The 22,976-nt window shown below is 42.2% G+C and overlaps 1 protein-coding gene across 5 annotated transcripts in view; it reads right to left on the bottom strand.

Annotated features, from left to right (window-relative positions):
* The window catches only part of TNRC6C (trinucleotide repeat containing adaptor 6C), a 578,100-nt gene that overhangs the window by 375,767 nt on the left and 179,357 nt on the right, over positions 1-22,976 (bottom strand). For all 5 annotated transcript variants that reach the window (XM_054047763.1, XM_054047761.1, XM_054047759.1 and 2 more), the window contains exon 5: positions 292-353. In XM_054047763.1, coding sequence (XP_053903738.1) covers positions 292-353 — 62 coding nt within the window. The remainder of the gene's footprint in view (positions 1-291; positions 354-22,976) is intronic.

Here is a 22,976-nt window from a genome sequence, read left to right on the forward strand (position 1 = left end):
ATTTGTATTGCATATACACTTTTAATAGAGCATATTTTGCTGCCAAATGTCTTCACTAAGAATATGTGGTAGGAAAAAAACTGACTATCCATTTTTTGTTTCTTACTGGGATTCCATTCAGGTCTCCAACCATTGTTTCATCCACCAGTACAGTAAACATCCCAGCCTTGCCTGTCCCTTCATGATGGGTTGGGAGATTATGCAGTTTGCAAGCACACAGACCTTCACTGGGCCCATGTCAAGTAACGAGTAAACCTCTTGCTTTGATGTAATCCAAATCGAAATCCCTACCTGCTCTTGACTCCTTCAAAGGCGGTTTTCTGGCAAGAATTTATTGGATGATTTATTCTTTGCTGAAAGACAGAGAAAATAAAGAATTTAAATAACACACAAATAAACAGTTTACCTGATTGTGATGGAACTTTTCTACCTTTGGGTAAAAAGTATCAGAGATATTTCAGGTTTATTTTCATTATTCTGCATTATATGCAACACTCATTTACAATGAATATTTCTTTCCACCCAATTTTATCCCTTTGGCAAACTCTCTCTCTCTCACATATTACTGTATTTTGAATTGGGATGGATGAACAGATTGAGATAATGTAATAGACACTTTTTATGAGCATTTGCACCCCATAATCAAACTAAATCTTTTCTGACTTTCAAAACAAAATTTGCATAACTTTCCCCCATCATTTTGCATAGCTTTTCTTGCATTATTTTTCATTTAATTCACACTATAATTGGCTAGTATGTATGTAGTCCACTGCCCTCTTTCTGCATAGAAACAGAGTCGCTCAGCTGTGTGTTATAGGCCCTGTATTGCTAATGGCGATTCTATCTTAGCTTAAGAGGTAAGTGCCTGTGCTTTTGGAGTAGGATGATCTGAGTTTATCCCCTCTGTCACTTTGAAGTTCTAGTAGCCATAGTGTGCAGCATAGTAATCACCAGGAACGTTGTGAGAACACACGTGTTTTTCCTGGATTCAGTCCGGTCTGAAAGCCAAGGGGCCAAAACAGCAGGAGAAAGCCTGTTCCTGGGTTATTTCCTGTCCAGCCACAAACAGAAGCCCCAGAACTCTCACAAAACCCCCGTTTGGGTGAGATTTCCAATCCAGTTTTGCAAACCCAAAGGTGTGGATAATTTAGATAATGGATCACTTTGATTTGGATAAAGTAGATAACTTAGAAGTAGCAGCAACCTTCCCAGTGAGTGCTCCACCAACTACTATTTTAACATAATACCTTTCTCCCACCTGGCCCGTGTGACTGAAAAGATGTTCTGCTTTGGTCTATTACGTGAGTACTAAAGATATTGTAGGACTTCAGAACAACCAACAGGGAGGGTGTCCTCAGAGAGTCTGGCCCAGATTGTACAATGAGTCCAATGTACAATGGAAATGCTGGCCAGGATTTTGGGAATTGAGTCCATGCTGTGTGAATAGCCATGCAGGGTAGACACTCTCAATAAAGTTCATAGTTATATGCCTCACTACATCTCAATGCCTTAACTTAAAGGAGCTCCTGGGAACTAGGACAAAAACACCCCCAAACTTTAAGTAACTTTGGATCTGGCTCCAAACTTTGCAGTTCGAGCCCATCTCCAACTAGAGCTATCTCCTCTCAAAGTCCTGTCCTAGCATACACTGCATCTTGTAAATAATCTGGGAGAGATTCTTTTGTCAAGATATCTAGTTTCGTTGTTCCAAAGTCCTGGGCAGGAGCATGAAAGGGTCTCACCAGGATGTTATACAACCCTACTTAACAAACCAGAGTGTGCCTACATGAAGGAGGAAAAGCAACTGTTGTAAACTTTGAAGAGGCTATTATGAAATAAATAAAATGGAAACTAAAATAGTTTTAAAAGTTACCAATAGTTCAGTGTCTTAAGTGCTAATATAGACAATGAATTTTAATGGAACTGCAGAAAGGATGGCATCATGTTATTATTTATTATTTGTATTGTGGTAACACCTATGAGCTTGAGTAACTATTCAGCATCCCATGGTGCTACTCATGGTACAAACACAGAACAAAAAGGTGATCTCTGTCCTGAAGATATTACAGTCTTAGCAGATGGAGAACAAGTAACCAGCCAAAACAGCACTTGTTTTAAGATCAGAGATGTAACGGCAATTTGGCCTGATTTAATTTGAACTTTACTTACTATATTGAGAGGTCAGACAATAGCATTTTATACCCAGGCAATTTTTTCCATGCTACACTATTAGAAATGAAGGTCTGCCATCAATTCATTATAGAGAGGGGCCATAATATAGCACGGAGCAGCTACTGGGTAGATGTCTCACAGTCAGTGCCGATGACAGGGTCCACAGCTGTAGATTCTCACCCAATCAACAGAGTGCAATGTCAACTGAAGGTGTTAAAAGGTTTCTTATATTTACTAGCCATTCACCTTTGGAGATGCAAGTTCACTAACTATCTTCCATAGGCACATGAAACTTCCAGTGAGGTCAATAGGAACATAGACATTTTACCAGACCAGGTAAGAGCATTTGTTCACCAAGTCCAGCATTCTGCTTCTAACTCATATCTTACTGTGTTAACCTTTGAGCTGATGACCCCCCTACATCAGCAATTCCCACAGACTCACTACAGTCTGTATATCTCCATTTAGATCTTCCAAATGTACTGCCATTAATTTCATGGAATTACCACTAATTCTAATTCTATCACTAATTCAGAGTGAAAAAGGGAACAGATCAGTCTTCATTGTAATTGCCACATCATAATTTTGAAAATCTCAGTCAAGACCCCTCTAATTCTTCTCTTTTCCAAGCTAAATAGTCCTAATTTCTGCAAACTTTTCTCATGTGCACTCTACGGTATGTCATAACTTCATTGCCTTTTTCTGGACCTTTTCAGGCTTAGCCAATACTCTTTCTAAGGAGATCAAAGTTTGAGACAGGAGTCCAGCCAAGGGCATACACCATTGGTTTTATATACCATATTTTCTGTGCCATTTTGTTCCCCTTTTTAAAAAGCATTATATTAGCTTATTTGTTTGTGAAGAAGGGGACGAGTAAATTGTAGAAAAAGAAAGTAACCTATGGCCTTTACATTCCAGGTTCAAAGCTGGACGAATCTCAAGTGAAAAATGAGCCTTGAACCTAGTGGTATCACAAAAACACTATACAATTTGGAAACCTCTGTCCACCCCTCTGCTCAGGAAAGAGACATATTGCAGATCTGAACTTAACTGTCTTGACAGAGACAGTGCATCTGCCTTCACTATCATTTACTCATTCCACTTCTGTGATCCCCTCACGGTCACCAAATTTTCTCCCAATATTTAAAAACAATAACATGGAAAGAAACCGTTATGCACAGCACAGATCTCATATACAGTGAAGGAGAATAGGGCAGAGACCCCTCTTTAATTTCCTGTGGAAGACCCTCCTCACTATTCCTCAAAATGTGAACATGAAATGCCAACAGCTAGTTAAACTGAAATTGCTGGGCCTACAACCCTTTCTCTCTTTCTGTTAAGGTGAAATACTTTGGCGAGGAAGTGGTCTTTTTGCACCAGATGGATCCCCCTAGTAACTTGGTAAATCCAGTTCTTAGGCTTTGCCACAAAGAGGCTTAAAATCAATTAGCAGATATTTTTAAAGGGGGTTTCTGTGATGAAAGAGGAGCGTGAGAAAGGCCACTGATTAGGAGCTTTTCAATGCTTATAGGCAAAAGGATGAATTATAGTTTTTAAGAAAAGTGCTTTATAAATGGGGTGATAAATGAAGTGGGGTGAAGCTTACAAGCAGATGCTTCAATATTACTTTGTTTTTAAGCCTTTGTGAACTATTTTCAGGATTCCATTTTCAGCATTAATTCATATTTATGCAACATTCCTGAAGATGAAAATAATCCTCCTTTTCCCAGCAGTATAATTAACAGGGTGGTCTGTGGCGCCCTACAGGTAATGGAGGAACAGCTGTCCCATCAGACTCCATTTTCATTTGGCATGTCAGATTGCAATTCTGGAGATGAGTAACTGGGTCCTGGAATAGGACGTTTTAGTGCATCAGCAACCAGCAACCTTCACTTCAGCTCCCAGGTTCTGATTTTATCTTTGATTGATAACGTATGCACATGTACTGGGCTAGCTCTGTAAAAGGCACCTATCTTAGCTGGGCACTACAAAAATGCCTCGATGTTAGGAGACTTAGAGCTGAGCAAATACTTCAAAAATATCCTTCAAATATTTGCTCAGATAAAATGATGAATTCACTTTGTGCGTGTTTACTTTCCACAAGCATTCTGGCAGAACTGTTTGAAAAAACAGCAAATATTACACAATATTCACAGAAAGCAAATTTTGAACATGTACATTTTGCTTATCTACCCTGGAAACCTGATTCTAGAAGCTACTGTCCTCCAATCAGGGTATGTCAGTAATACCATATGACCTATATAACCAATCAAAACCCAACCAACTCAACTCAGATTTACCATACTGAATCGCCACAATAAAGTCTCATGTGTAATCTATAGAACAAGGAAAATTTGCTGAATGTATTCGGCAATAACTTCAAAAAACAAACATCTGAGAAAATGGTGAAGTGCTCGTAGATTGTTTACAAAGAGAGAGCGTAAAATACAATGTTTTGCTATGAATACCTCAGGTTCCTTTGCTATTATAAGCAAATTAGAGCATTACAATGCCACTAGATATTATTTACCCCGGTACCGCCATGCAAAAAGATATGGTCCCTGATTTAGGAGTTTGCAATCAGAAGTCATCCTATAAATATAGGGAAGAGGACTGGAGGCCCTAAGACTTGTTAACAGACAGTAAAGATAGTACATGTCTGGTAGTTCCATGGTTTTCTCTTTCTTATACTTGTTTGAAAGGGAAGGCGAGGATTGGCAGGCTATTTCATCACATGGGCAGATAGTGTTTTTCCAAAAAGAGGAATTAGAGGTTTTGGACGATCAAGCAATACGATCCCAGATTTCTGTACAATACATAATAGGTGGCCATAAATATTAAATGGCTTACTTATAAACCTCTTGGGACAGATGGCTAGATCTGAACTAAACCGATCATAAAATCCAAGTGACTTATATGTGCATAAGCTGTTGGCTCTGAGGGTGAATAAAAGCCCTATTTTTGTTTGTAAGTGGTCTGCAGGGAACTTGTTAACCAATCACAGCATCCTTGTCTACACTAGCCTTTTTCTCTTTATTTTTCCCACTGTTACCATCCCTGGTGCAGCTCCACAGTTGGTATCAACAGTGGGAGCACTACCATAGGTAGCCACCGGTATTTTAACTCTCTCTAGAGTTAATTCTCTAGACCTGCTCTCGGCAGCCTTAGGTGACAATGTTTAAAGTCCCAGCAGAACTGCCTACACCATGGGTCAAGCTGCTCTGGTGGTACCAATACTGGACATTTTAAGAAACTAGTGGCTAGTGTGGAAACAACTGAAGATGTTATTCAAGGGCCATTAAAACCAGACAGAGAGGAAACCAGAGGCACTTTCTGGTGGGGGAAAAGAATATGCATTTGGAAAATAAAAGAAATCTGAGCCACATGAACTGGATTTCAAACCAATTTCTACTGGGGTGACATATAAATTTGGTACAGCCTGATTCTTTTAAGTGTTAAGCCTCGGTACTTTGTAGACATTTGCAGACAAAAGCTGGGACACCAGGAGGAAGCTGCGAGCCCCAGGAGAGAAGGTGTTCATCTTGCTTATGACAGATCCCGTAAGTAAGCTATAGGGACTGCTCAGCAACACATTTCATAGGGGAATGCTACATTATTATTGTTCTGTTTAATCAGTCTTTAGCCCTGGATTGTTCTCTGTATTTTCTGTTCTATGCCAATGACTGTAAATGTAGCTTTTATTTGAAAATAATCTGAATGAAAGGTGCTGGCCAGAGGTGGAATACTCACTGTCGGGCAGCATTGACAAAGGCAGGTGTGAGGAAAAACAAACAACTCAAGCAGTAGCACACTTGGTTTTACATATTGTAACAGCTCACACATAAAAACAGCTCTGAAAAACATGAAGATCGGTATCCAACAAGATGGCAAATAGAAGTACGAGAAAATACTCTGAAGTGCAGATACTGATGTGTCTGAAGCCTGAAATTTGGTCAAGTATTTTTGCCCATCACAACCTGCAGATCAGTAATTGAGAAGGACACTTCCTCTTTCTTATATTGAGTCTGTCTGAGACTGATGATAGTGGCAAGTTAATTAATTACCTCCAGCATCAGTTTACTTGAAGATTTTTTTTTCCAGTAACCCATCAAAGAATCTTGATAGAGGCCTTGATTAGGGGGATAATGAAGGAAATCTCCAGTAGATTAGATCATTTCTAGTCTAATTGCGGCCATTGTTAACATGGGCTGCTTTCGTGGTTCTGGGATTCATGTCAGGGAAATTTCATGAGAGTGTAAATCCACCTGAAATGTGATATTTCAGGATAAATTCAAGTAACTGCATGTTTATCATATTTCTGTCAATATAATGAGAAAAAAAATCAGATCAGCTGATTCAATATTGGGAAGAGATTTTGTATGCATCCTATCTTGTGATCTCTCAGGCCAGGGGAATGACCGATATTTTGAGCTCAAATCACAGATGGTTTGGGATCCCTGAAAATATGGTAGGGGAGCAGGAGGGTACTCACTAATGTAACGGGAGAGTGGGGATTTTGATATCCACATCTTTCTCTGTGTCTGTAGGCCTCTTACTAACATTGACCATTTAATACAGACTATAAATGGGGTGGTTCATCTCAGTCCTTTTCACCACTCATCTGCTTCCTTCTCTGGTGCAATTCAGTGATTCCCCCTCCTCTGAACTAGATTGTCAGGGCACCAGAATGGGGAAAGTAGATCCTAATGGTAGGATTACCATTCGTCCGGATTCCCCCAGACATGTCCGGCTTTTTGAGCTAAAAATAGTGTCCAGGGGGGAATTTGTAAATGTCCGGACTTCCCCCCCCATGCAGAGCGTGCGCAGCTAACAGGGCAGCCGGCCGGATGGTGCCACTTACATGGGACTCTGACAGCCAGAGAGAGCCCCTCCTCCGCTTCCCCTGCAGCAGAGATCACTCTCTCCCTCCCTGCATTCGCAGATCGCCTCTGGCAGTCTGGAGCTCCTCCCCCGCTCCTCCTCCCCTGCTGCCCAGCGTGCTGGGACGAGCGGCAGGGTAAGGGGGCCAGGGGGTCGGAGAAGGGGCAGGGAGGTTCTGGAGGGGGCAGTCAAGAGACGGGGGGGCTTTTTTGGGGGGGTGTGGATAAGGTTTTGGGCAGTCAGGGTACAGGTAGGGGGTAGAGTCCTGGGGGGCAGTTAGGGTGAGGGAGGTTTTAGGAGGGGGCAGTTAGGGGACAAGGAACAGGGAGGCTTAGGTAGGGGGTGGGGTTCCGGAGGGCAGTTAGGAGCAGGGGTCCCAGGAGGGGACAGTCAGGAGACAAGGAGCGGGGGGGGGGGGTTGGGAGTTCGGGGGGGGCTGTCAGGGGGCAGGGGTGAGGAGAGGGATCGGAGCAGTCAGGAGACAGGGAGCAGAGGGGTTTAGATGTGTCGGGAGTTCTGGGGGGGGGCTGTCAGGGCGTAAGGAGTGGTTGGATGGGGCGTGGGAGTCCCAGGGGTCTGTCTGGGGGTGGGGGTGTGGATAAGGGTTGGGGCAGTCAGGGTACAGGTAGGGGGTAGAGTCCTAGGGGGCCAGTTAGGATGTGGGGAAGGTTTCAGGAGGGTGCAGTCAGGGGACAAGGAGCAGGGAGGCTTAGGTAGGGGGTGGAGTCCTGGGAGGCAGTTAGGGGCAGGGGTCCCAGGAGGGGGCAGTCAGGGGACAAGGAGCGGGGGGAGGGTTGGAGGTTCTGAGGGGGGCGGGAAGTGGGAGGGAGTGGAAGGGGCAGGGACGGGGCTAGGGCAGGACGGGGGCGGGGCTAGGGTGGGGCTCCTCTCATCCTATTTTTTGCTTGCTGAAATATGGTAACCCTACTAATGGGCTGCTGAAATTACCTGGCAAACCTACTTCCTTGTTGCATTTCTAAGAGTGAGCTTGTAGTGAGTAGAACAGACATGGAGAAAATCTTGCATAGATTGGATTCACCCCAGTCAGAACAGAGACGCAGCAAGACTAACAGAAAATATCATAGCTTTCCTTATCTCACATGGTGAGTATAAGGCTGCACATGAATGATGAAAGTGCCGGGGCAAGCTCTGCCTTGTCTTACATCCCAGTGGGACAGCATGGAGTCGTCAAGGCAGCATTTGGCCTGCTGTGTGCAATGGGGTGGCCAAGGAACTGTTCCACAATTCTGGTAGAGAGAGAGTGTGTGTGTGTGTGTGTGTGTGTGTGTGATACATTTTGAAAGAACCAAAAACCTGTGAGCTTCAGCCTGAGCCAGATGTCCCTAGTGACTATGTCATTTTGTGCTGAACAGACATTCATGGAAAGTTAAGTCTCTATCCACAGAACAGAGAGACACTGAAGCAAGGTCCCCAATACTACCGTGCGTCATTGCTTCTAGCAACAAGCTGGTGCATAGAAGGAGGCCAATGGATGCTAACCACGATGGTGGGTCTTGTCCTGTGGATGAACGTTCATTGGGAATGTGAGTCCGTCTAGCAATTCCTTTCTCACCGGCCACTCAACGGCTATCAGGTGGGTCACCACTGAGCTGGATTCAAACCAGCAACTGAAAGATGAAAACCTCCATCTCCCAAACTGTCCCCCTGGCTGGTGTCCCCAGTACAAATTCCCTTTGCCCTTCGAAGTCCTCTGGGTATTTTAGGGTCATTTTCCTTCTGCCCAAACCATGCACACTGTGCCAATCTAATAGCGGGAAGAAATAAATGGCCAGGCTCTGATATTTCAGTCTATTGGGCAGATCTCTCTCACACATAGATAAGACCCCAGACCATGCCCAGAAATCCCCGGGGAACATTTAAGCAATCTCTTTATATTATTTTAAGATGATGCTCCAGATATTTTCCACAGTGTTTGGTGTTCAGCAAACTAGTCCTGGACATAGTTACACTGACTGTAGGGATGCGCAGATACCAGAGATGCCATTCTATAAATGCCTGGACAGCAGAAACAGAAAAAGGAGTAAAGGTCTGACGAAAATGCAGTGATAATGATGGTGAAGTTTTATCTTCGTAAACGAAACACAACATGAAAGGAGAGCATCACCATCACCACCTTGCAGTTAGTAAATGTCCCACTCTTCAACATGAATGTCGGTTGCCTTATTTTCTATCTGGTAAATGGTAGATGATGGGAAGAGACCTGGCGTCACGTCACTGCACTGCTACCATCATTCTATAACTGCAGATTGGATCCATGCAAGTGGCCTTAAATAAAAAGAGAGAGGTGGGGAAGTAGAAAGTGTTTTATGGGATTAAATGTCCCAGTCTGAAGTAAAGCAATTTCCTTCGGTCTCCTGCCATTTCCTTGTGGAGGCTTATCATCTCCAGCTGGGACGATATAAAGCCCCATTTAATCGAGATCCATTTAACACTGAATCACGCTAACAAGATTACTTAGCCAGGGCTAATTCTGCATTTGCTGAAGTGCAGTATCCAGGGTGAGTAATCTCTACATGCTGGTGGCAGGTTCAGAAACAGGTTAGCCAGTGGCTTAGCATCACAGACAAAACATGGAAAGTACATGGAGGACCATGACAATAAAAACCCAGCCAGTTTAGCCTATTTGGCTATTTCCTTTCCCCTGTTCCATGTTATTTGAGATCATTGCAGAGAGGGTTTCCTCATTACCCCATAGGTTCCTAAAAGGGGAATTATTTTCTTTGTCCTCTCTAGCAGCTGGGCAGGCAATACAGTGAAATCCTCTTCAGTCATTATCTGTTAAGTGCATAGCATCCTTTTGTGAGTTAAATAGCACAGTATTTTTTGCCTGGGACTGAATTCAAAAGGTTTTGCCTTCCATCAGGAGATAACTCAAGATTTGAGGACTAATTGAATACATTTATATGCATACAAGTGATAGGCATTCATACAATTTTTTAAAGTAGATTCTTACAATTCAGTCATTTAAAAATATAGCACTAAGGGCTCTATTATTTATGATTATTATTAATGGCAGCAACATACTTCACTCACAGTGTGTGTGAAGTGCCTTTTTTTTAAAAAAAAAAGTGGGAAATCTGCTTTCCAGGATTCATAAAACACCATCATAATGCCATATAATAATTACAAGAAATAATCAACAATACTAACACTTTCCATGTCTTTACTGCCTTGCACCTGAGGCTCTCAGAGCGCTTTAGACAGGTAAATGGGCCCCTCAGTACCCCCAAAAATGCTCCCAAGCACTCCAAAAATCCATGGGCAGAGCTAAGACTGTTGAGCTGTGATGAAATATGTATTTCTTTATACATGATAAGAATAATGTGTTTGCTTATTAGGTGGGCAGTGCAAGATTTGCTGATGATCTCAACCATTCACTTCCTTACCTTTTAGTGCATGGATTTTGGAAACAATATGATCGTTAATTATACTGTTGTCACTTAGCCACCTTAATTCCCCCCCCCCACCCCTTAAATAAATGAAGGGTTTTTTCCTGTTTTGTTTTTTTAATCTTTGGAATTTCACAGGCCATTATTTATTTATTTATACATACATACATCTTGCATCTTTTCCCCCCTGCGTAGGCAAAGGAAGACACAATCTTTAAAATTGTAAATAAATTGGACAGGCGGGCTACCAGATTGTTAAGGAACTCGATGGAGGAGAAGAATCTAATAACGGCTCCTACAAATCTCTGCCTTGTTCAGGACCTGATCCAAAGCCCAGTGGTATCAGTGGAAAGATTCACTTATTGACTTCAGTTGCCTTTGGATCAGGCCTTCACTGTGCTTCTAACACGTTACTTAGCTATGTTAGACATGAGTGCGTATACAGCATAGCCTACTTTCACTTAAATATTAAGCCTAAAAAATTCATAGCAAATGAAGTGTCAGAACCCAGAGTGGAACTCAACAATGACTAGAATTCAGCTGTTTTGTTCCACAGCCAATAGTATCTGCCAGCCAAGTCCTATAGCAAGTTACTCAGAGTTAATTTTTCAAAAGTGCATGTGTGACTTAGAAATCTAAATCCCATTTGAAAAGTGACTTAATATTTTGCGGAAACATCTCTGATTTGAAGAATTTTTGTCAAACCAGAGGCAGGGTTCTTGGTGGGCTACTGAGAAGCCAGAACTTCAAGAGCCTCCAGCTCCAGGGTTCCAGGATCTGCAGCTCTGAGGCAGCCCCACTATGCCAGGGCTTCCAGGCTCCCTGTCATGGACCCAGGAACCTGAAAGCCCTGGGTGCGCCAACTCTAACCAGGGCTTGGCTACCAGCTCCACAACAGGGAACCTGAAAGTCCTGAAACAGGCTTTCTAGATTCACAGCTCTGGAGCAGGCCTGCTCTGCAGACTACCCCAGGGCTGGGAGGGTTTCCAGGCTCCCAGGCCAGCTTGTTCCCATGCTGCCCACTTCCCAAGGCATTTTGGTGGGGCATCCAGGAGAAGGAATAGCCTAGATTGAGGCCAATAATATATTCTCTGTTGCTATTTTTTTCCCCCTCCATCAATTCATGGACACGAATTGTGTCTAGTTGTGAAATGATGCCAGTTGCATAAACATTTTACAGTTCCTGCCCTTGAAAAATATCTTTTGCACAAGTCAATGTCAAAATCTACTTACATGTTATTTTGTGGCATAATGTGATTTTGTTGGGCAGCTAGAGGGACACAAAGGAACCTTAGACACTGTGCACATTTCAAAAAGGTTATTTAAAGCCTTTAAATTTCAATTTTCTTTTCAAAATTTTCAGCAAACTTTACAGTTGCCTATGAGACTTAATCTGAAACATTAGAAAGCATGAGAATTTTTTCTGTCTTTTTGAATTAATTGGAGGGGATCAAAATCAGCCTTAAAATGAGACCAGGTTTACATAGGAAACCAAGGGAGTTCTATTTCATGTAGGTACAGAGGTCATGCAGGGAGACCCCTGTTATATGTCACCTGTAGAATGAGCCTCATGTCCTTTTTAAGCTGCAACCAGCCAATAGAAGATGACATACATACATGAGATGCATGTATGTACAATGGAAAAGGCAATGGGGGTCTAGTGACTAGGGCACTGGACTGGAAGTCAGGAGTCTTGGGCTTTATTTCTGGCTCAATCATTGAGCTAGTATGTGACCTCAGTCCCCCCTTCTGTAAAATGGGGACAATTTTGTAAGGTGTTTTGAAATCTGTGTTTGAAATTCATTAAGTAAGAGCTAAGTAAATAAGTGCCCAGCCACGCTCCAAGTGAAGCCCATGGCTAAATCATTCACTGAAATCAACAGGATCTGTTGATGGGTCCCAAACAGTATAAGTCATCAATAATTTTGCTTTCGTTACAGTCGATTTTCTTCCTATATAGCTAGCACATGCATTTCCAAGGAGATATGACTCCGCGGAAAGTGTAAGAGGTAGTAACATGTAGAGCTGTGTCATGGGGCAATTGGCCCTTGAAGGGGAGTCAGGGCCTAGCTCGCACACAATGACCCCGGGAAGAACCCCCTGGGAGTAACTGATTGCTTACATGGCTGTTTAATGCCAAAATATAGTAACTGTCAATCAGCAGGCTTGGCAGAATTCAATCTTTATTTTTTATAATTTAGACGGATAATATCAATGTTTATTTTAAAACATTTTTTTCAATTTTGTATCTATTTAAATTTCACAGTTGCCAGAAATTATGGGAGAGGGGAGGTCAGACAATTATTTAATGACAGGAGATGCTGAGATTCAAAAAGTTAAAGCTTTCTAACCATTAAAACACAAAACTGTCAGGCTCACATGTCAAAATTTACAAAGTCAATATTCTTAAATCAAACTCTAGCAGCTTTTTTCTTACATTGCCTATCTGTACATTTTGATCCTCATCAATGGAAACTTTTTTTGATCGGTTTGCGTGGTAGGATGAGATCAACATTTAGCAATAAAAGTCTAATCCTTCCAAGCCTATCAATCCCTAGAAGAGCACTTGCGCCCTATAAAAAGGCTGCCTGAGGATACTCCCATAAGGAAGGTGCCTTTAAGGAGAAGGGATTTGTAAGGGGGAAGGCAACCTTGGAAGTTGAGTGTCCACATGGAGGGAACAGGAGTAGCCCAGGGGAAGGAACTGGGAGGGCTCCAGAGAGAGGGAGAGACTGTACCCCACATGAACACAAGTACCCTAAAAAGAAGGAACTGAGACTGTTCCCCAGTGGATGGGAACAGGAATATCCTGAAAGAAGGATCTGGAGGCAGTTCTCCAAGGGAAGAGAGCAAGAGCAGTCTAGAGTCTTGGCTTCAGATGAGGGGCTTGGCTTGGAACGCCCTGTGTCTACCAGATTCAGAAGTTAGTTGGACTGATCCCAAGGTGGCAGAAATACCTGAACAAAGTCTTGCTTATGCTTTTGTTAATCTTTGTGGTCGATAAATGAGACCCTCTCAAGGGGTTGCTCTTTTATGCATAGAAGATCATGTGGACTTGTCTATACCTAGGTGAGGGGAAACTAAGGCAGGACTCACCTATGGCTTGACAACCAGACACTAGAGGCAGAGCTGGACCATCCACAAGTTGGCCAAAATATTTTGGCCTAAAGTTTTTTTTAATTTATTTTTTATTTTTCAGTTCACCAAAAAAATCGGGGGGCGCGGGGGGAAAATCATTTTGGATCAAACCCCCCCCCCCTTTTAATTTTCAGAAGGCCAGTGAACTGAAAAATCAGGTATTTACACAGAGCTAGTAACAAGCTATATTTTGAGTGAGAAGGAAATGAACACTTAGACAAAAGTCAACATTTCAGAGCAGGATGGTATTGTTAAGTGAATCAAGAACAGTTTGATGAATTTTCTTCAAACTTTGTGGAAACATTCTCCTTTGCCTTCAGAGTAAATATTTCAATTTTCAGGTCAATCCAATTTTACAATCAAAGTTATATGGGAGACAAAACAGATTTTTATAATGGAAGCCAGCTGCACCTTGACACCTCTCCATAATAAGCTAGTGTTCTAGTTTTCTTACTGACTCAAGCAATACTGAAACCATATTTAGCAACAGACAGATTAAAATAAGAATTGTGGAAGCATGAAGTCTTGTTATTTGCAAGGTTTTCCACAGCTGAGGCTCAGCCATGCATTGATTGCCAATTCAGATCACGAAGTTTGTCCCTGTGGAGCCTCCATATGTTTCTCCCCCTGGAGGAGCTATGAATGTCAATGCACCCGTTGGCGTGCAGTATATGCAAGTCCTCCAGAGGATGAAATGAGAACTGACATTAATTGGCCACCATTGCCCTTCGTAACTTTTAAACATTGTCCAATATTTTTTTTTATGAGCCAGGAAAAATAAAGCTGTATTTAGTGTGACACACAAACATGGTATTGATAGATAGATTCATATCTGACTATTTGTTATACGGAAATGTAAGGACTAGCCACATAAAACGTTCACATAACATAACAGGTGAATGCATAGGAGCGGGAACTAGGGGTGCCGGGGGTGCTGCAGCACGGAGTCCCGGCTGCTGTCCCCTCACCCAGAGGCTCCGCTGCTGGCCCCGAGTCCCAGTTGCCGGCCCACATGTGGGGTCCTGGCTGCTGGCCCTGCACCCGGGGCTCCGCTCCTGGCCCTGCACCCAGGGCTCCATCCCCGCCCCTAGCTGTGGCCCCGGCCTCGGCTGCCTTACCCCTGTCCATTTCCCCCACTCTCGGAGCCACGGCCCTGATCCCAGCCCCAACTCAGCATTCCCACTCTAAAAAGTGTTCCAGCGCCACTGGGTGAATGAGTACATAGATTGCTCAACTTTATAGAGTACTTGGTATTACACTGAGAAACTAGTGTAGAAAATTACCATTGAAGTTGTAGTTTTAAAAACATTTTCTTCATTCCCATTTCCCAAAATATGCAAACTAACCACTTCTACGGAACCTTCAATTGGAGGATTTCAAGGGGTTTTACCAACATTTATTAAGCTTCACATCATCCCTGTGAGACAGGTTAGTATCACTGACTGCATTTTGCAGACAGATAAACTGAGGTATAACAAGATTAAATAAACTTGTTTTAGGTCACACACAGCAAACCAATGGCAAAATCAGGCATAGAACCCAGAGGGCCTGTCTCTCCTTCTCTAAACACTGCTACCTTCCCTCTACCTTTCAGGAATCTATAACGTTTTATCTGATCTTATGCTATCATTTCTCATTAAATGATCACCTTCTTGTGAGACTATGAGCAACAGTTTTGTCCATTAAAACCTTATTTTGCCAGGAATAGTCAGGGGCAGAGTTTATATCTCAGAGTGCAGTAAGGGGATTTTTCCTGGAGAGTATTAAAGGAATATGTATACTGAGTGGTATAGTTTGCTAGTGATTAAGTTCTGTGGTTTTTTTAAGGTTCAGAGTTTCAGTTTACATAAACTTCCCAATGTTTGCGTGCTTACCTGGATTATACTCGAACTACTAACACGGCTGTTACTCTGAAACTTATCCCAAACTCCTGAATCTCCAAAATTGGTCTGGAAATCTCAGGAGAACGAACTCCTGTGAGGTTTCCTATAAATTCCTGTGTAAATTGGTGGAAGGATTCTAAAGCAAAGAGAGCCTAGACTCTGATCCTGCAAAGACTTGAAGCATGAATAGTCTCATTCAGTCTTATGGAATTCATCACATGCTCAAAAGTTAAGCATGCATCTAAGTCTTTGCAGGATTCAGGCTTTAGTCTGCAAGTCTCTTGCCTGGTATTTATTCTTGAGGGCAGTGTTTATAAGGAGGGAATAAATATCTGGATGTAACCAGAAAATAAAATACAGAAACTCCCCAACTTGTGTTCAACCCAAGCCCATGATGACTGAGTATGGAGCATCATCTTTCCAAAGGCCCTCTCCTGCCCTCTCTTTACAAAACAGCCATTCCTATATTACAGAACTACCTCAGCGGACCTGTGCAGGAAGAGAGAAAGATTGAGCTGGTTAATCTCCAGGTCACAATGAATCACAAAGTGCTCCTGCATCATGTCACATCTTGCTTCTGGGTGGACTGGTAAAACAGCAAGAACAGCTGTTTTTTTATGGCATTACAGCATCTCCACTTCCAGTCTTGGCTGCAAACAGAAAGTTCAGAGATGTACATAAAAAAATCAGAGATGGGTCCAGAACAGAACCAGAAAATCAGATCCAGACCTGAACTGCATGGCTATTAAAAATAAAAACAATGAAAAAGTTACCCAATATTTTTTAAACCTCAAAAAAAAAATTGTTTTGAGCTCTGGGTGAATTTTCAAGTCCACTGTTACTTTATCTGATCAGGTTCAAGCACACCTTAATTTGGGAACTGCCATTTTCTTCTGTCCTGTTCTTATATATGACAAGTGTGAGTTTCTTTAAACAAAGTAAGCTTTATTCTCCCCAAACCCTTCTTAACTTCAGCGTTCTGTGTATCTAGCATGGCACACATTGATCTAACGTAGGTACTTACATGGCCTCATTACCACAGTATCTGAGCACCTCACAATTTTTAATATATTTATTTTCACAATACCCTGTGAAGTAGGCCAGTGGTGTTAGCTTCATTTCACAGATGGGGAATTGATGCCTAGAGAAGCTAAGTGACTTGCCCAAAGTCACATAGGAGGTCTGTGTCAGAGCAGAAAATTGAACCTAGGTCTCCAAAGGGCCATGCTGGTACCCACTGGACCATCCTTCCCCTACATGTCTGGTTATGGAAAGAATTCTAGACATCAGGGCCAGCTCCAGGCACCAGCTCAGCAAGCAGGTGCTTGGGGCGGCCATGGGGAAGGGGCGGCCCGTCGGGCTCTTTGGCGGCGGGTCCCTTGGTCCCTCTCGGAGGGAAGGACCTGCCGCCAAATTGCTGCCGAAGAAGCAAGTGGCGCAGTGGAGCTGCCGCCAATCGCAGTTTTCCCCCCCCCTCCCACCGCTTGGGGCGGCAAAAACCCTGGAGCCGCCCTGGAAGACATGCATTTTATTAGGCATGCATGTCTTCTATGGAAGTCTCAAGGGAATGCATCTGATGAAGTGGGTTTTAGCCCACAAAAGCTTATGTCCAAATAAACATGTTAGTCTCTAAGGTGCCACAAGGACTCCTCGTTCTTTTTGCTGATACAGACTAACACGGCTATCACTCTGAAACCTGTCAAGGGAATATGACCACCAGATTTTTGTAAACCACTGAGGGTCTGAGTTCTTACCAGCAGTGACTATCTTGCTTCTTAGCCACTTCCAAAGCCTCCCTCAGGAGCATAATTCCTAACCCTAGATAGGTCTGCCCTGTGACCAGGCTATGGTGATCTCTTGGTGTTGTAGTCTTTCATTACTGAGTGATAGCTGCACTCTTTGAGTCATTGCTTCACGGAGGGTGATATCCAAATTTCTACATTAAAACTATAATCATTTTTACCCTCTTTAAATAATTCTGGCCCTGCTTCTTGTACTGCTGCTACAAGTCAAATAAAGTAAAGAAGCGTGCAAATTCCAGCAACAATGTAGGCAGACTTCATAGCACCCAGGATAAAAACATGCAGCAAGTCAGCCTGCCCATAGCAAAAGTACATGTAAAAATATGTTGTAAACCTCCCAGAGCAGAAATATACAGTCATGGTGAAGGGAGAACCTTGAAATGTTCTGAGTTTGGTTCAGATAAGCATCCAAAATCACCCACAGGGCAGTTTTCAGAGAGGTGGAGCAATAAACTGCACTTCCCCTCTGCACTGCACAACTCTAGCTACAACTGAGACAGATGACAACCAGTTTATAACAGGAGTTCATTGCTAGATTTCTAAACTGTGGTGTCCAACAACAGATGCATAATAAAGGCAATGGATTAACTCTTTCTGGAATGCAGCCATTACTGGTTGTTCTACTGCTCTCACCCTAACTAAAATACGCCCAGCCTCATTTATAACTCAGCATTTATTGAAGAATTGCTTCTTGTTTGTTAAAGAAAAACCACACAGTCTTAGCTATAACAGAGAACAGACATAACACAAACCACAGAACACAGCAGAAAATGGAACTGATAGAAATTTATCAAATTTTGGAATTTTTACAAAATAAAGAAATTTGAAAAAAAATCAGGAGAAATGTTGGTGTTTTCAAGAAATTTCCTCCTTGCTTTAAACCAACTACATACATTTTAATTTCAAATTGAAAAAAATAGATTTCAAAAAACATTTTGATAGAGGTGTTGTTTTTTTTTTAATTTTGCAAAACGTTTTCCTCCATTTCAGGTCAGTTTTAGCAGAATGAGATGAGTAAGGCAGACAATAAAGATTCTGTTTAGTCACTAGACAACTTATTTTTATTGTAAACATACTTTCTCATGATATTTATAAATCTTACATTTTAGAATATTACAGAAAAACTTGTTTCAAGTCCTGCCTTTGCAGTTCACATAATAGAAAGGGAACGTGGTCAAGTGGCTACTTTGGGAGTTCTGGTGTCTGTTTCCAGCTCTGCCACTGATTTAATCTATGACCTTGTGAATTCACTCTGGGCCTCAGTTTTAAATGTGTGCAAATACTAACTCTGCTAATATTAACAGGAGGGAGGAGGAAGGGTTACAGTTGCAAGGATTAATTAATTCACATCTGTAAATTGCTTTGAGATCTTCAGATGGAAGGCACTAAACAAAGTGAAAATTATCATTACAATAAAATAAATGGAACTGGTAAACCAACCTGGCTGAATCATTCACTGTGAATTCAGCTCTTTTTTGGGGGCTGTAAATCTATTAACAACCAATCCACTTGACTGGTTTGAATAATTTTAAGACTCCGACTTACTGGTGAAGTGTTTAATTTGCCTATTCATTACTTGTTATTCAGCGAATGCGACTGGTTACATAAGTCACCATGTTATTGTTTCTGTTCCCAGACTGGATGGCTAAACCTTTATTAAGTACGAGAATAATGAATACTCTTGTTGGCGTATTAAAATGGGTGACTGGGTGAAGAATAGTCACTCCCTATACATGTCTGCAAACAAATCCCTATTCAAATGAATGTTCAATAGCGAGCAACAGTGGGTGCACACATGATTCAACTGAACAATGGTTGGTTCATAAACACTGGTTTTCACGGTTTCACCTGCTCTATCTACACGTTTGCTTCAAATATGGAGGTGGCCAGCCTATGACTGAATATCCGGCAGTACAAAGAAAAGCCCCCAGAAACAAGTTAATAAATACAAGCTAATGAAAAAACAAAGAATTAAACGAACAAACATGCCCCGTGCACACCATCACCCTACTCACTTTGCTTGAGCTGTACCTTTCCCCCCATGTCCTTTATTTTTGTGTCTTTACAGAATGTAAGTTCTTCAGAGTGGGAATTGCATTCTCCTACAAGGGTGTACAGCTCCTAGTGCAGTGGGGCCTTCGGACGCTCCTGCATTATACATAAACAAGGAAGATCCCACTGGGCTTTCAACTGGGTCCAACCAATGGGCATTTTATAGTAACAAAATCCCATCCTTTACCACAACTGTACTTTGGTACAAAAGTCAAAATTCTAGCAGCTAGTCGCATTCCAAGCTTCTCCCTCAGCAGATGCCAGAAACCAGCTATGCTTGAAACCCGCCATCCCTGCTTAAATAGGAAAAAGCTCACACTTATTCAAACCTGCCACCTCTTGCCTGTTTTTGCTGACTTCATGGCTCCCCTTTGCATGTAATTATTTTGGTATGCTGGTGTTAATGATGTGTCCAGTTCAGTTAGTCTGTTCATCAGTATTGTTGGTCATTTGCTGTTTCTTTGTTTCTTGCCTCCTCAAAGGTCACAACATCATCAGCAAAATCAAGTACAGTTCATCCATTATTTATCAGGCCCAGCCTACTGCTCACCTGTCCCTCATTTCAAGGCCACAGCTCATTTTAAACCCACACTTCCCTTCAGCCTGACATGCAGTTGGTGTAACTTTTGTCAGTATAAAATATGTATTAAACAGACATGCTGAATTGTGAAAATGAAGTACATGGTGTTAAGTTCAGGAATCCGGTATAATTTTAAACGTCCTGTACTTGATCCTTGCTATGGGTCCCTGCCTCATGTTGTGTCCTGTAGAACAGATGACTGCTTGTAGGTAGACGTGTGTGATGACTTGCCATTTGCTAGGGTCACTATATGACATAGGATTGCAGCCCACTCTAATCCCCAAAGTACGGATTAGAGAAGGCAGCCTGGTATCGGTCTTTTCCTTGACCTAACAGTCATCATGCTCCTACAAGAGTGTCCTGCATGCAATCTAATTACAATATTGACTGTCCTCCTCAGGAGCAATATCACAGTATAGGGTTCCAAAGGGAGACCATGTGAATATTGTCAAATGTCTTGTGGAAAAAAAAAATCAATAAAATTCATCATGTATCCACAGTGGAACACTAGTACCTTTCCAATCTGAGTCCTCAGGATGTCAATCTGGCCACTGCTGGAGTTAAGCACATGCATGATGCATGAGGTGCCCCGGAGAGTTTGGTGGTACAGATGGGACTTAGCGTTGTCAAAGCCCGCAAGCTCCCTGGGAGGCTTTTGAACGTCAACCCCCTGAGAAGTGCAATAATCTTCCAGAAAATGCATGGCCTTGGACTACCTTCTTTCTGTTACAGAACAAACTCTACCTAAAAATAAAGCCCCCAAGGATAGGCTTGTGAGCTTTTTTTTTTAAATGGTCTTAAAACCCTGGACACAAGTGGAAATGTTCTGAATTAGCTGTCACAGAAGCAACTCCAATGTCAATAACCCCCAATACACACATACATTACAGAAAGCTAGTGTGCATAAGGACTATTATTGAGAGGTATTCTTCACACAACACTCAGGTCACCCTGTGTCAGCATTTTTCCCCTGTAACCTGCCCCTGTGGCTTAGTTGATGATATTTATCATATCTATTGCTTATGCTGAGAGGAAAGCCAGGAAAGTACCTTATAATGATACATACCCCTCCACAAAGGAGGGAGAGGGAAGTGGGGAATGCCACAACCACTTTGTACTACCCCCGCCCCATTTGTCCTGGTTATCAGACTGGAAAAGATCACCAATTACCCTCTTCCCAACCACCACTGCTTCTGCCAACAAAAGATGAAAAGCACATTTATTTCTCTTAAGTGAGATCTTTTTGTGACACATAAAGACCCTCGTATACATGACAATTACTGGTAAAAATGTCTCTCTGTCTACAGCACATTGGCAAATGGATTTAAGCTCATATGATGGATGTAAAAATGTCTATAACTGCTCCCATCACAGCTCCCTAGAAGCTCTCAGTGGTGTTTTTCCATGTATATAAAGGCCCACAAAGAACAAAAAGGCATGTCAGCAAAGAAAGGTGGATTTTCTTTCCCCACCTAACCAGGGAAACTTAATTTTATTTATTTTTATCGACAATTTCAAGAACTATTTCTCAATCATAAAAGTAAAAAGCAGAGGCTAAGACAGCCAGCTAGTCGGCCCATCACTTATATTTAGCTTTTATTTGTGCTAGAAAGCCTTAAGAGATGCAATATCTTGCTTGCAGAGACACCCTAGTGGCAACATTACATTACTCAAAATACCAAATGAGGCTTGTGCAGATAATGCAAACTTCCACATTCTGCCCCTCGTGCACTTTATGGATCTTACCAATGGCTGTATGTGCAAATTAGGGCTTTTTCCCCCTTCCCCTCAGTTCTCCTAACCAACTTGATTTCCAGCTTTGACATTTAGAAAAATCAAGCAAACTTTATGTAAAAACCAATATTTTCATTGCGCTGTCCGTAAATTATAAAGCATTACACTAGAGATTTTTCCACACACATGCCCCACTATGATTTCTCCAATGACACAAAGTATCAGGGACAGTACCCCTGTGTAAAATATAGACAGATACCTCATCCCCCTGGTACCCTTTCATCAAAGGGCCTCAAAGGGCCAGATTTACCAAGGTATTCAGGTGCACAAAGATGCAGAAAGGCACCTAGTGAAATTTACAAAAGTGCCTAAGCAGGTTCGACACCTAAATCCCATTGAAGCTCATTGGAAATTAACTTTTGAAAATTCCACTAGGCGCCTATCTGCATCTTCAGGTGCCTAAATACTTTGGTAAATCTGGACCAAGGGGCTTAGCAAACATTAATGACTATTACATATGTATGGTTGTAGCATCCAGAGGCCACAACTGGGGTTCAAGGTCTTATTGTGCTAAGCAATGTACAAACAAGCACAACAAAGATGGTCACTGCCTCAGAGAGCTCACAATCCAAGATTATTACTGAATGTATCTTCACAATAGCCCTGTGAGGTAGGTAATTGCTGTCCCTGTTTTAAAGATGGAGAAACTGAGCTCCCCCAACAAAAATTTCCCTTAGGCAAAGCTACCCTGATTTCAATGAGACGAGGATTTTAGCCACTGTACATCAGAATCAGCATGGATTGGTCAAGAAAAAATCATGTCAAACCAACCTGATAACTTTCTTTGACAGGGTAACAAGCCTTGTGGATTGGGGGGAAGTGGTAGATGTGGTATATCTTGACTTTAGTAAAGCTTTTGATACTGTCTCGCATGACCTTCTCTTAAACAAACTAGAGAAATACAACCTAGATGGAGCTACTATAAGGTGGGTGCATAACTGGTTGGAAAACTGTTCCCAGAGAATAGTTATCTGTGGTTCAGTCATGCTAGAAGGGCATAATGAGTGGGGTCCTGCAGGGATCAGTTCTGAGTCCGGTTCTGTTCAATACCTTAATCAATGATTTAGATAATGGCATAGAGAGTACACTTATAATGTTGCGGACAATACCAAGCTGGGAGGGGTTGCAAGTGCTTTGGAAGATAGGATATGGGGGTTATAGTGGATCACAAGCTAAATATGAGTCAACAGTGTAACACTGTTGCAAAAAAAGCAAATATAATTCTGGGATGTATTAGCAGGAGTGTTGTAAGCAAGACACGAGA

This window comes from Malaclemys terrapin, chromosome 13 (assembly GCF_027887155.1).
Source record: "Malaclemys terrapin pileata isolate rMalTer1 chromosome 13, rMalTer1.hap1, whole genome shotgun sequence".
In the NCBI taxonomy this organism is placed as follows: Eukaryota; Metazoa; Chordata; order Testudines; family Emydidae; genus Malaclemys; species Malaclemys terrapin.